We start from the raw sequence: 11944 nt of genomic DNA on the forward strand, positions 1-11944 counted from the left end.
CTGTGATGTCATCAGCAACCAAACAACTAAACTGCTCATGTGACTAATATAACAAATCTAAAAATGCACAGAAATTTGATATTAATGGTCAGTACATGTATAAAAAAAAACCCTTGATCAGAAACCACTTTGGAATCAAATCAAGACTCCCACCCCACTACTAAAAATTTATTTTATATCTTTTCAATTTCCATGAACTTGACCGTTATGTTAAACCGTTTATTTAGATTGTACCTTCTTTAGATTAGTTAATATCTTCATGTTGTAATAAATAAAGATGAATAGAAAATGAAACATCTTAGGTTGTTTTATTCTTTTTTATAAGGGTCATTTGCCTATTTAAATAAATGTACTATACCGAAACATATGAATGTATTTAGCACCCCAGTTTACTCAACTTCAGCATCGAGGTTAAGAGGGACAACTAGTGGAGCAAAGAGGAGACAAACATCTCTTACTGAAAAAGAACAATATTTACAAAATGTGTTTACAAACAAACAAACAAAAAATGCACAGTCATGTTGTTATTCTTCTTTGAACAATAATCCACTGTGTATGGAATTACAAATGAGGAAAATACCATTTGGGTAAATAACTCCAGCTCTAATGGATCTTCATTACCATCTCTATATTTGTGTGTGTGTGTGTGTGTTCATGTAAACTACATTCTCTGTAGTCCATATGGTGATCCAGAAGTCTCTAAAGTTGTCAAAGTCCATGGGTAGTGGTCTGAAGGCTTTCAGATTCAACTTCTATAGAAACAACATGATGACCAGGGATCATCGCCAGCCCCAGCACTCTGGGCTCACCTTGTGAGAAAGAATCTGGGCAAAATTATGAGAAGACAAATCAAGAGCTGTAGACCGACAACTTGTTTGCAATTGTTGATGTTACCATTAGCATATGGTGTGCTACAATTGACATATTATTTGAAGTTCACACAAAAATGAATGTTTGCTGTAAATTGAATCACTTGCAGGTCTTTTGAAAGATTAAGCAAGTGTGTTTTTATTCAGTATGGTACGTCATCTTTTCTACACATCCTAAAATATCTAAGTTTGGGCTTTGTTTTCTTGTTGACATGCTCTCTGCAGTCCTGAAACATTGTGTGTACAAGTATCTGCATTGCTTTCATTCAGTCTTATTTAAAGCCATGATCGGAGGATTGTGCCAACGCCTGCAGAGTTGAGCTCCAACCCTAAACTCTTTCTAGGCATGTCAGAGACCTCCACGCAGGTCCACGCTAAACTCTGCAGGACCCTACAGACCCTTCTAGAACCGAGGCTGGACAGCCCTGATCGGAGACCTTTGACTTTGAATGACTGCTAATATACACCAACAGCAGACATGCACTCCGCGCGTACTACACGTGGCACTCAAGTGTACACTGATAAATCCTGAGGTACCTGTAGATTTGAGGAACTCCTGTGCGGACCCCAGGATGACGTTGCAGTCCCTGTCAGTGCACAGGAAGAGCCCCACCAGTGTTCTCCCGTCGGTCATCCGGATCCTCATGCTCTTATTCAGGAGGTTCTCCAGCTTACAGCGAGCTAGCGAATAAGAGGACGTGTCCACCTGAGACGCAACACGACCACAGATTAGCATAGCATCGTGCCAAAGCGTTCCTTTCAGTCGTATTTCATGATGGTTTGATATCAGAAATGTACGATTTAAAAATGACAAATTCACCACAGCGCTTCCTAGCAGTATTCAGACCTCGGTTTGCATTTCCGTGCCGTTCTCTTCATTTTCTGTTGCCATTTGAGCCTTCGTTACGTGAAAGCCTGTACATTCATGTAAACGTCGAACGGAAACGCGACGTTACTCAAAGAAGCGTTCTTCTTCGTTTCAGGCGGCTCGGGTTCTTAAAATGAGCGATACCGCCATCTACTGTGGGTTATAGAACATAGAATATTAGTTATAATACACTAAATTCATGCTAATGGTTGTATATAGATGCATACCCATTTGTCCATTATTATATTGAGTTGAAATTAGCTTTTTGCTAATTTATTTAGCCTATTAATGCCTCCTCATTCCCTGACAAGAATTTATACAAACTGGACTCTCTATCTGCACATTGCATTACATGTAACAAGTCTATCCGAAGTATTTATGAGAATATCATGACTACATTTAGACTATTGAACATCCAAAGGGCCAACCCTTTCCCTGGATCAGACGCATCTGTAAAAAAGCTGTGTATTTGTGTTGTGAAGATGAAAAAAGGTCTTACATGTTTGGAGCAACATGAAGATTGATGACAGATTGAAAGTTTAGGTGAAGTGACTTAGCCTCTAATGCATTTTGACCATTAGCCTACCCTGTCCTGGGTCCAATAGGAATAAATTAACATTTGGTTCTGATAAAACCCATAGAGATATTGGTGGTAATGTTATTCTGGGATAAGATCATTGGAGGCTGTGGGGTGGTGGGTCACATTTTTCTTCTAATCTTTAATAATTATATGAGCTGCTTCCTTAGTGTCTTGGCATCTCCACTCATTTACACTGAAACTAGAGAAGAAGGATAAACACTACAACTTTTACAACATTGTTTTATAAATGTTGCTCTGTGCACAATGAATCAGAAGGTTCAGTTCAGTTACAATAGGGACAAATGCAATTTGAGGACAGAAGCTTGAACTATTCCAACTACAACAAACTGTATTTGCAATTCGTTTATTGTCTAAATGTTCTTCAAGGTGCTTCCTGTGCTAGATTATCCAGAGCTGTTCCATGAAAGCGGAGAAAATGCCAGCCCTCTTTAGCTGTGAGGTCCTCTGCACCTTTAGCCAAATAAAAGTCTAGAGAGGGTTTATTCCAGTCTAATACAGAGAGCTGTAAACGTACACAATGCTGCTCCTTGGCCACCTAGAAAGTGTAACAGAACCTACATTAGCTTTTTATATTAAAAATAATATTTATCGAGATAATTAGCTTGTTTAACCACAAGTTACAGTAAAAAATTAATTGGCTTAATGCACAGATTAATACAGAAAAAACTAAAATGTAAAAACTTACTTTGGCAACAGTTGCCATTAAAGCCTTTCCAATGCCTTTCCCTGTAGAGTAAGCAGAAATTACTGAATTCTGCATTTTGGCTAAAAACTCCTAACTTCAGTATACACACCTCTGAACTGTGGCATCACATACAGATCTTCCATATACACGGTCCTCCCTTTCCAAGTGCTATACGTATAGAAGAAGAGAGCATAGCCCACCTTGGTATGTCCTGTGGGATGAAAGCTGATCTAAGAACACTTGTGATACATTATACACATTTACTGTAGCTTTTAATGACTAACTTTTAACTGTCTAGCAATCTTAAACCAGGAAGGGGTGGGTGGAGATGGGTGGGTGTGTGCCGTTCATGCATTCGGCCCATTTAGACTGTGACTTTTAAACTTTGTCACAGCAACTGAGATTAATTATTGCTGGGGGCCAGTTCGGAACAGTACTCTTTCGTTCAATTGCACCGAAATAGCAAATCCTTAATAATATTATAAAAAAAAAAAAAACTCATCCTACTGAAAAAAAGAAAGTCTTCTCTCTCTATGCTTTCACTGTTCTTTATTCATCCCTGTTCTGGCTGGTGATAAAGCATATCAAGTGCCATTTACGTTCAGTTATTTCACTTATTGCATAGAAATTGACCTATACTTTAATAACTTTATTGAACCTAAACATGGAAGCCTGATATAATGCTAATTTTGGATGAAAATGTAATGTGTAAAGAGCTTTCTTGGTGCAAATAACATTTCAGACTTTATGGCACAATCTTAAAATATATTGCGATAAATATAAACTACATATAATATTTGGTTTATCTAAAACAAACTTACAAGTTATTGTTTATGGTTTTGGTCTTTTAGGGAGTTATTACCATCTTTAGACCGGTGCTCCTCAGGTACCTCAGCTATAAGACACTGGTAAAAAGGATTGGGGCCAAATCCATCCCTCTCCAACACTAAAGAGAACACCACACAGACTTAGTGACCAATATCTTTCTTAATTTGACATCTTAACTTGAAATTTACTTGGAGAGAAAAAAAAAAGGAACCTTCATGGGAAATATTCACTTGGTCAGGCATCTTTTCATAAACGGCCAATTCCTACAAAAAAAAAAAAGAAAACATCCAAAGATAACCTAAAACCATTCTGCACTCAACACGCGCTTGACAAGTTCTGAATGGTGTAATCTCACCATAATCATACGCGCTATATCTCGACAGTCTTCAGGTTTGGCTGCACAAATAGAAAACTTCATTTTGCATATGCAAACGTCGCTTCCCGATCTCCTCCACTGGCTCTGGTCAGTCAGCTATATTGCACTAAAGAGCCGGTTGTATGCACGCGTCAGTCCAACGAGAGAGAGAGAGTGTGTTCAAGAGCGTCATAGAGCACACATTTTGCGCAGCCTCTGCTTGTTTACTCTTCGTCATTTAACCCATAAGCCGTAGTTATATCTGTTTTTATGCTAATAGGCTATCTTTTCTATTAAGTGCTAGTACTTATTACATATCACACCACTGGACTGTTTTGTATGTGTTTTATTCCCCATGTCTGACCTAGTTTCTGTCCTTTGTTAATCATGTCATTATGTTCAGGCGTTTGTTTTTAATTATTCTCATTTATCTCACCTGTTTGATTCTGTTCAGTATTAAATCGTCTGGTATTGAATGTTGTAATGGTCTGAACTCGGCCTTATCTAAAGTAAAATATGTTTGTAATTGGATAATCTGGTTTCCATCGTCTATATCGTATATATATATATATATATATATATATATATATATATATATATATATATATATATATATATATATATATATATATATATTTTTTTTTTTTGTCACAGTATATGTTCTTGGAAATATTTCTTAAAATCTGTGAAGAGCATATTTGGCTTTTTTTGTAAACACCATAACAATAACAATATTTGTGCATGTAACATTTATTTGGAGCAGGTTTTTAGAAAAGAGAAGATCACATAACGGATGTACAACTTGCTGACTGGTTCACACTGAATGCTTGCCCACAAAACTAAAGCAGCTGACTAAAACCTGATAAGAATCTCATCTAGTTCCATACTGCAGAGGAGGAATGTAGCAAGGGGTCCTTTTAGAGTGACAGCTTCCCCTGATGTTCCCTGACTTTATTACATTTCATAAATGTCTGGCGGTTGACAAAAAGTAGGAACACAACTTTGAAACCTTATGAAACATGCATATGGAACTTAACACATAATTTGCAGTTATTGGTTATACGTACCTTGGGACTAAAATATATAAGATACAGTACAGACCAAAAGTTTGGACACACCTTCTCATTCAAAGAGTTTTCTTTATTTTCATAACTATGAAAATTGTAGATTCACACTGAAGGCATCAAAACTATGAATTAACACATGTGGAATTGTATACATAACAAAAAAGTGTGAAACAACTGAAAATATGTTTATATTCTACGTTCTTCAAAGTAGCCACCTTTTGCTTTGATTACTGCTTTGCACACTCTTGGCATTCTCTTGATGAGCTTCAAGAGGTAGTCACCTGAAATGGTCTTCCAACAGTCTTGAAGGAGTTCCCAGAGATGCTTAGCACTTGTTGGCCCTTTTGCCTTCACTCTGCGGTCCAGCTCACCCCAAACTATCTCTATTGGGTTCAGGCCCGGTGACTGTGGAGGCCATCACTCTCCTTCTTTGCCAAATAGCCCTTACACAACCTGGAGGTGTTTTTGGGGTCATTGTCCTGTTAAAAATTAAATGATGGTCCAACTAAACGCAAACCGGATGGAATAGCATGCCGCTGCAAGATGCTGTGGTAGCCATGCTGGTTCAGTATGCCTTCAGTTTTGAATAAATCCCCAACAGTGTCACCAGCAAAGCACCCCCACACCATCACACCTCCTCCTCCATGCTTCACGGTGGGAACCAGGCAGGTAGAGTCCATCCGTTCACCTTTTCTGTGTCGCACAAAGACATGGTGGATGGAACCAAAGATCTCAAGTTTGGACATTAGATTTCCACTGGTCTAACGTCCATTCCTTGTGTTCTTTAGCCCAAACAAGTCTCTTCTGGTAGTTGCCTGTCCTTAGCAGTGGTTTCTAGCAGATATTCTACCATGAAGGCCTGATTCACAGTCTCCTCTTAACAGTTGTTCTAGAGATGTGTCTGCTGCTAGAACTCTGTGTGGCATTGACCTGGTCTCTAATCTGAGCTGCTGTTAACCTGTGATTTCTGAGGCTGGTGCCTCGGATGAACTTATCCTCCGCAGCAGAGGTGACTCTTGGTCTTCCTTTCCTGGGGCGGTCTGCATGTGAGCCAGTTTCTTTGATGCGCTTGATGGTTTTTGTGACTGCACTTGGGGACACTTTCAAAGTTTTCCCAATTTTTCGGACTGACTGACCTTCATTTCTTAAAGTAATGATGGCCACTTGTTTTTCTTTACTTAGAATTTGTATTATGGCAAGAAAAAAGCAGCTAACAGTGTATTCAGTGGGACTATCAGCTGTGTATCCACCTGACTTCTGCACAACACAACTGATGGTCCCAACCCCATTTATAAGGCAAGAAATCCCACTTCTTAAACCTGACAGGGCACACCTGTGAAGTGAAGACCATTTCAGGTGACTACCTCTTGAAGCTCATCAAGAGAATGCCAAGAGTGTGCAAAGCAGTAATCAAAGCAAAAAGTGGCAACTTTGAAGAACCTAGAATATGACATATATTTTCAGTTGTTTCACAATTTTTTGTTATGTATACAATTCCACATGTGTTAATTCATAGTTTTGATGCCTTCAGTGTGAAACTACAATTTTCATAGTCATAAAAATAAAGAAAACTCTTTGAATGAGAAGGTGTGTCCAAACTTTTGGTCTGTACTGTATATATTCATGCAACTGTTCTCCTGTGCATTTAGTCAATTAAGCTTGTTTAGGTTTGTACAAATTGTACTGTTAATGTACATGCTATATATAGCTGACAATAATGAGATGTAAACTTATGTTATTTGGATCATTTGTTTGTATCCAAATTAGGTGGGTGTTTCTGACAGAAAGGTGAAATAAGTCATTAAAGTGACTGCCAACATGGCATGGTCGTCGGTGCCTGTTGTCAGGGCCTGTATTCTTAAAGATTCTAAGATTCTTCTCAGAGTGGTCCTACTTTAGCTTAAACATTTCTAGCCAGGAGTTTTAGATTAAAAATAATGGAGGAGCAGTCTGAAAGCGACTGATAAAAGAAAAGACAAATACTTTTCTCTTAGTGAGGAGGTGGGGTTGACTCCGTGGCTATGACACAGGATTTTGAAGACTGTAATTGGTTGGTTGTTCAAGAAGGAACTAAACGAGCGCTTTTATCTTTTCTTTTCATCTTTACCGTTATCTCTCTGTTTTCTCTCCCTCACACACACACACACACACACACACACACACACAAAAACAGACACGCACACGATGTACTCTATATATATTCTTTATTTACAATGCTGTCATACTTAACGCATTGTATACCAAAATATTCAATTGTCGAGAGGTGACAGAACTGATGGAGTCGAGACATCTGAAGGTTATGATGAAAACCTGAAATTGTAGTCATTTTACCTCTCAATTATATCCTTGAATTACTGTATTAAAAGACACACAACAAACAGTGTGAACCCGGGAACCTGCTTCAAGAGAGTAAAATGATCTAAATATTTCAAATAATTTAATTAGAAATAGGAAGAGAGTGTTTGTGTTTGTGACAGAAAATATTACCACTAAGATTTAAATGATTCTGAATGAACTATAAAACACCGAAACCTTATGAAACAAGCGTCACTAAAAAATTCAACTGTGATACGGGATATTATTTTGTGTTGCTTTTCATAAAACAAGGTATTTTTCAACATAATACATATATATAAATATTCTTATCCATTTTACAGCATATAAATGATTGAATCTTGTCTGTGGAGACACTGTTTTAGATGTAATGAAAAGGCATAGACTTTACATAATATTTATGTAATTATGGATAATTATGTTTGAAACATTCTTTTATTTTTTACCATAACATTTGCATCTGATGTTTTTTTTTTTTTTTTTTTTTTTTTTTTAAACCTATCAGTTACATTTGCTGGGCATGTTTTGTCCCGTGTCTCAAGAATGACTGATACATCCATTTATTCATCCCTCCCCCCCCTCACATTACACAACATTCTCAAAGGCAAAATCTAACACATGCCATTATAAAGAAATTAATAAACTGACATCTTCAGAAGACTTTGCTGATGGACAATACAGATACATTTAGACACAGGAACTTACAGAGAAAGCACGTAACAGTGTAACTCCGCCCATCAATAACGCAAAAGCTCCTAAACGACCTAGCAAGTGGCATTATCTCACATAAGGGCAAAATGAATAATAAGCAAGCCTGAAACTGCGAAAGTGCGCAACAGTGTAATAATTAGTAATATCAGCGAGTGCTGGCCTTTCGATCACACATCTTCCACATTTCCATGTCTTCCACACAAACACATGCAGAATAACATACAGCATCCCCCCAGGAAGGCGATGCCCAGCAATATATACACAAATGTGGTGGTCCAGAAAGCAAAGAGGTACAAAATCTTATTGCAGTAGTCGATCCCAGGGTTGTAATTAGGCTGGTAAATGGAGTAGATCCAAACATTACCTGTAAAAACAAATAACTTATTAAAAACCTTCATCTGGAAATGAACAGTACTGTGCTAAATGTTTAAGGATGTGAGAATGTTGTTTCTTGGCAAACAGAATGCTGCTCTCCCTACATGACTCCTAAGTGAGAAACCTTCTTGCAATGCCTTAGTATCTCATAATAATTAGACACTTTCTCATAATTATGAGTTAATATGTTTTATTATATGATATAATATTATATTATATTAGCATACATAACGAGAAGCTTTCTCAAAATTATGGTTTATTTTCTTAAAATAATTACTTATTTTATAATAACAAGAAATTTTCTCAAAATAATGAGAAACCTTTTTATATTAATGACTTAAAATCTCATAATAAAAACTCAAAATAATGTCTTATTTTCTCATAATGACTTTCTTATAATAATGAGAAACTTTCTCAAAATATTGACTTTTTCTCAAATTTAGAAACTTGCTCGTAATTGAGGAACCTTCCCCTACTAATGGCTAACATTCTAAATATTTACTTATTTTCTTTTAATAAAAAGAAACTTTCTAATAACAATTCAAGACAATAAAACAAGGATTCATTTTCTCATAAAATTGAGGATGTTCTCGAAATGAGAAACTTTCTTGAAATTAGAAGCTCACTCAAAAAATGGCTTATTTTATCAAAATAATTACCATTTATTTCCTTATTACGAGATGTGAAGTCATTATTACTAGAACATTTCTCATTATTATTATTATTATGAGAAAGTTTTTCATTGGTACAAGAAATGTTCTCATTTGTAGAAGAGACTTTCTCACTGTCCTTGATTCTGATTGGTCAGCAGTGACACAGCACAGTTCTGTGCATCACTGAGCAGCACCCTTAACAACATAATCAATAATATAATAGTATGATTGATGTTTTCTCATGCTGAGATGTGTGTGTGTGTGTGTGTGTGTGTGTGAGAATATTCTCTACTATTTAGTTTTATTTAAGCTCCATTAGACGAGAGGCACGTTCTGAACAATCTCTTGCCGTTTTCTGTTGCTGCAACTTACTTCAATTTCAATACATCATTTTTTTATTTTGTATTGCGTGTTAACCGTTTCATAAAAGCAGCAAGGCAGCACTGTATCTCTTGTACCTCATCGCTTACTTACAAAATCAGATTTTTTGAACCACAGTTCCATACATATCAAACGAATACTTAGTGCGCCTTGTTTATATGGAAGCAGTTTATTTTTTTACCCATTGAAATTCATTTATTGACATACAGCTGCACACCTAACTGTGAAAGCCACATCGTTTGGAATTGTAGATCGGTCTTACCAGCGATAAACCAGCAGAAGAGAAAGAGTGACACCAGTGAGTTCCAGGCGGTGCAGAGGCCGCTGAGAGGAGTCTGCGTGCCGTCTTCTGGCTCCTGGGTGCATGGCAGGCAGGACAACAGGCCCAGCACTAGCGCAAACACACCTGACACGAGCAGATAGATGGGGATGTACGGCTGCTTTGGACAGTCATTCACGTATATTGCGCCTGTGACAAAGAAGGCAGACGACAGATGTATTTCCTCATAATCTTGGCTTTATAAAGACCTGATATAATAAAGACACCTACCGATTGATACCTGTGCGATGGGCAGGACCGTCACAATCAGTTTGGAGATTACTGCGAAAGAGACAATTTATTATTGTCATTTTGTAATAATTGAATAAATCCCACATCAACGTATTATACACTCATACAGAACAACAGAGTAACTGAGTACTTAAAGCCGGTGTGCTGAGTTTGGGCGGTTTACGAATGTTCTGCAACAAATTTCTGTCCTCCATTCTCTTTACTTCACTCTGACCTGACAAAAACAGAAGAGAAAAAGTAATAACGAGGTTCATCATGACAGAAATCAAGACTTATCTAATATATGACATGACTTAAGGGTCCTCTACATCTGATGCCTTTTATCAAATGAACGCCAGTCTCTCCGTTAAAATCAGCCAGATGTTGCGGCTCACATCAGTATTGTGATGTATTTTTAGAGCAGAACATTGTTAAATAAGATAAAAAAGAGAGACGGTCATTTATTAACGCCCTGGTTTCTTGATTCTTTGCTTACCAGTTTACTCCAAAATAAACACTATGGTATTTCACGCCACACCCCAACAAGTTACACATTTTGTAAGAGTCTGCGGAAGTGTTAAAGTGTTAAAGGCAGCATATTTCTAGGAGACAATGATTCTTAAACAGAATTTTACTAACAAACACATTAGAAATATTATAACAGGTGACACAGCTGCTCATAAAAGCGTATTGTTTGTTTAGATATTAATTATCCATGCGATTTTTGTTTAACAGGGACAAGAACTAAATAACGATCCATCTGTTATTTAATCATGTGTGCACAAAGAATTTGTGGGTGGAAATGGAAAATGTCTTTAGTAGAAAACGATATTAGTTTTTTTTTCTCATGTGTGTTAAACAGATTCATTGTTAATCACAAATATAGCGGCGCGTGTTAGCAAAGTATATAAGTCTTTGGATTTAATGCAGAATTTAAATGGTCCTTCTCGATTAACTATATTAACGTCAGTCATATTCACGTAGCATGGGCTACTATATAGGGACACAACATCTAAAAAAAGCTTCCACTTGACGCAGGCAGAATCACAGACACACCCGTCCCAGCTACAGCGCTCCGTGCCTGTTACTAAACAGAAAGCGCCGGAACAAGCTCGCCAACTAGTGAAGCGAAAGCTAAATAAAACTAAATGATAAGCAATGAAATGCTTCTAAATACACACATATATTTTAGGAGCAACAAATCAACTTTAAAACTTTTTTGGCCAGACCAACAACGGAAGAAATAAGAAATCTAAGCGAAACGAAACAGAAGCGTGTCCCCAGGCTGCTAGGTTATGGTAGTCTTTTCTCCAAACAGAGCGTGTTTCTGTTCTGATAAACTTTTAAAAATCATGCCTGAACACGGAAACGGCAACTTAATGTCGCACACGAACAAATTCACAACTTGTAAAGTACTTTCTTTCAATCGACGGTCCGAACTGTTTAATAGGATTAAGCTGACAAAACGGTAACGAAGTTGCAAAGTTGCGAGAAATACCAACTTACCTAAATGTAGGACAACTTCAGAAGCTCGGGCTGTTATTGTAATTAAGAGATATAGAAGTAACGTGACATACGGAAACTGGCCTGCGCGCGGCGCTCGTCGGGGGAGGGATCGTTTGCGTTTACTTGACAAGCATAGACACGTTAAACCCACAAAACATACG

General features: G+C 37.3%; 3 protein-coding genes across 3 annotated transcripts; all 3 read right to left on the bottom strand.

The window, feature by feature from the left end:
- Nucleotides 1-289: 289 nt before the first annotated feature.
- naa38 (N-alpha-acetyltransferase 38, NatC auxiliary subunit) lies at nt 290-1869 on the bottom strand. Its single transcript, XM_043240471.1, has 3 exons — nt 1717-1869; nt 1407-1575; nt 290-824 (listed from the first exon to the last, which is right to left on the bottom strand). Exons 1-3 carry the CDS (start codon nt 1759-1761, stop codon nt 709-711), a joined length of 330 nt encoding a protein of 109 aa, XP_043096406.1. The 5' UTR covers nt 1762-1869; the 3' UTR covers nt 290-708.
- Nucleotides 1870-2540: 671 nt separating this feature from the next.
- On the bottom strand, nt 2541-4541 carry sat2b (spermidine/spermine N1-acetyltransferase family member 2b). Its single transcript, XM_043240470.1, has 6 exons — nt 4207-4541; nt 4063-4114; nt 3886-3969; nt 3133-3234; nt 3024-3064; nt 2541-2873 (listed from the first exon to the last, which is right to left on the bottom strand). The coding sequence occupies exons 1-6, from the start codon at nt 4267-4269 to the stop codon at nt 2700-2702; spliced, it is 516 nt and encodes a 171-aa protein (XP_043096405.1). The 5' UTR covers nt 4270-4541; the 3' UTR covers nt 2541-2699.
- A 2919-nt stretch (nt 4542-7460) lies between these two features.
- LOC122345923 (transmembrane protein 272-like) lies at nt 7461-11927 on the bottom strand. The gene is made up of 5 exons (XM_043240457.1): nt 11784-11927; nt 10429-10512; nt 10278-10328; nt 9990-10196; nt 7461-8682 (listed from the first exon to the last, which is right to left on the bottom strand). Exons 2-5 carry the CDS (start codon nt 10490-10492, stop codon nt 8486-8488), a joined length of 519 nt encoding a protein of 172 aa, XP_043096392.1. The 5' UTR covers nt 10493-10512; nt 11784-11927; the 3' UTR covers nt 7461-8485.
- Between the last annotated feature and the right edge of the window lie 17 nt (nt 11928-11944).

The sequence above is a fragment of the Puntigrus tetrazona genome, chromosome 5, assembly GCF_018831695.1.
Source record: "Puntigrus tetrazona isolate hp1 chromosome 5, ASM1883169v1, whole genome shotgun sequence".
Lineage (NCBI taxonomy): Eukaryota > Metazoa > Chordata > Actinopteri > Cypriniformes > Cyprinidae > Puntigrus > Puntigrus tetrazona.

Coding starts and splice junctions, on each gene's coding strand:
- sat2b (XM_043240470.1), bottom strand. CDS start 4,269: ATGAAGTTTTCTATTTGTGCAGCCAAACCTGAAGACTGTCGAGATATA. Junction 3,235..3,885: donor GGAGCACCGGTCTAAAGATG/GTAATAACTCCC, acceptor TTCATCCCACAG/GACATACCAAGGTGGGCTAT. Junction 3,065..3,132: donor TGTGATGCCACAGTTCAGAG/GTGTGTATACTG, acceptor CTTACTCTACAG/GGAAAGGCATTGGAAAGGCT.
- LOC122345923 (XM_043240457.1), bottom strand. CDS start 10,492: ATGGAGGACAGAAATTTGTTGCAGAACATTCGTAAACCGCCCAAACTC. Junction 10,197..10,277: donor CATCGCACAGGTATCAATCG/GTAGGTGTCTTT, acceptor TCTTTGTCACAG/GCGCAATATACGTGAATGAC. Junction 8,683..9,989: donor CTTCTGCTGGTTTATCGCTG/GTAAGACCGATC, acceptor TTGTTTTTACAG/GTAATGTTTGGATCTACTCC.
- naa38 (XM_043240471.1), bottom strand. CDS start 1,761: ATGGCAACAGAAAATGAAGAGAACGGCACGGAAATGCAAACCGAG. Junction 1,576..1,716: donor GCACGGAAATGCAAACCGAG/GTCTGAATACTG, acceptor GTTGCGTCTCAG/GTGGACACGTCCTCTTATTC. Junction 825..1,406: donor GGAGTTCCTCAAATCTACAG/GTACCTCAGGAT, acceptor AATTTTGCCCAG/ATTCTTTCTCACAAGGTGAG.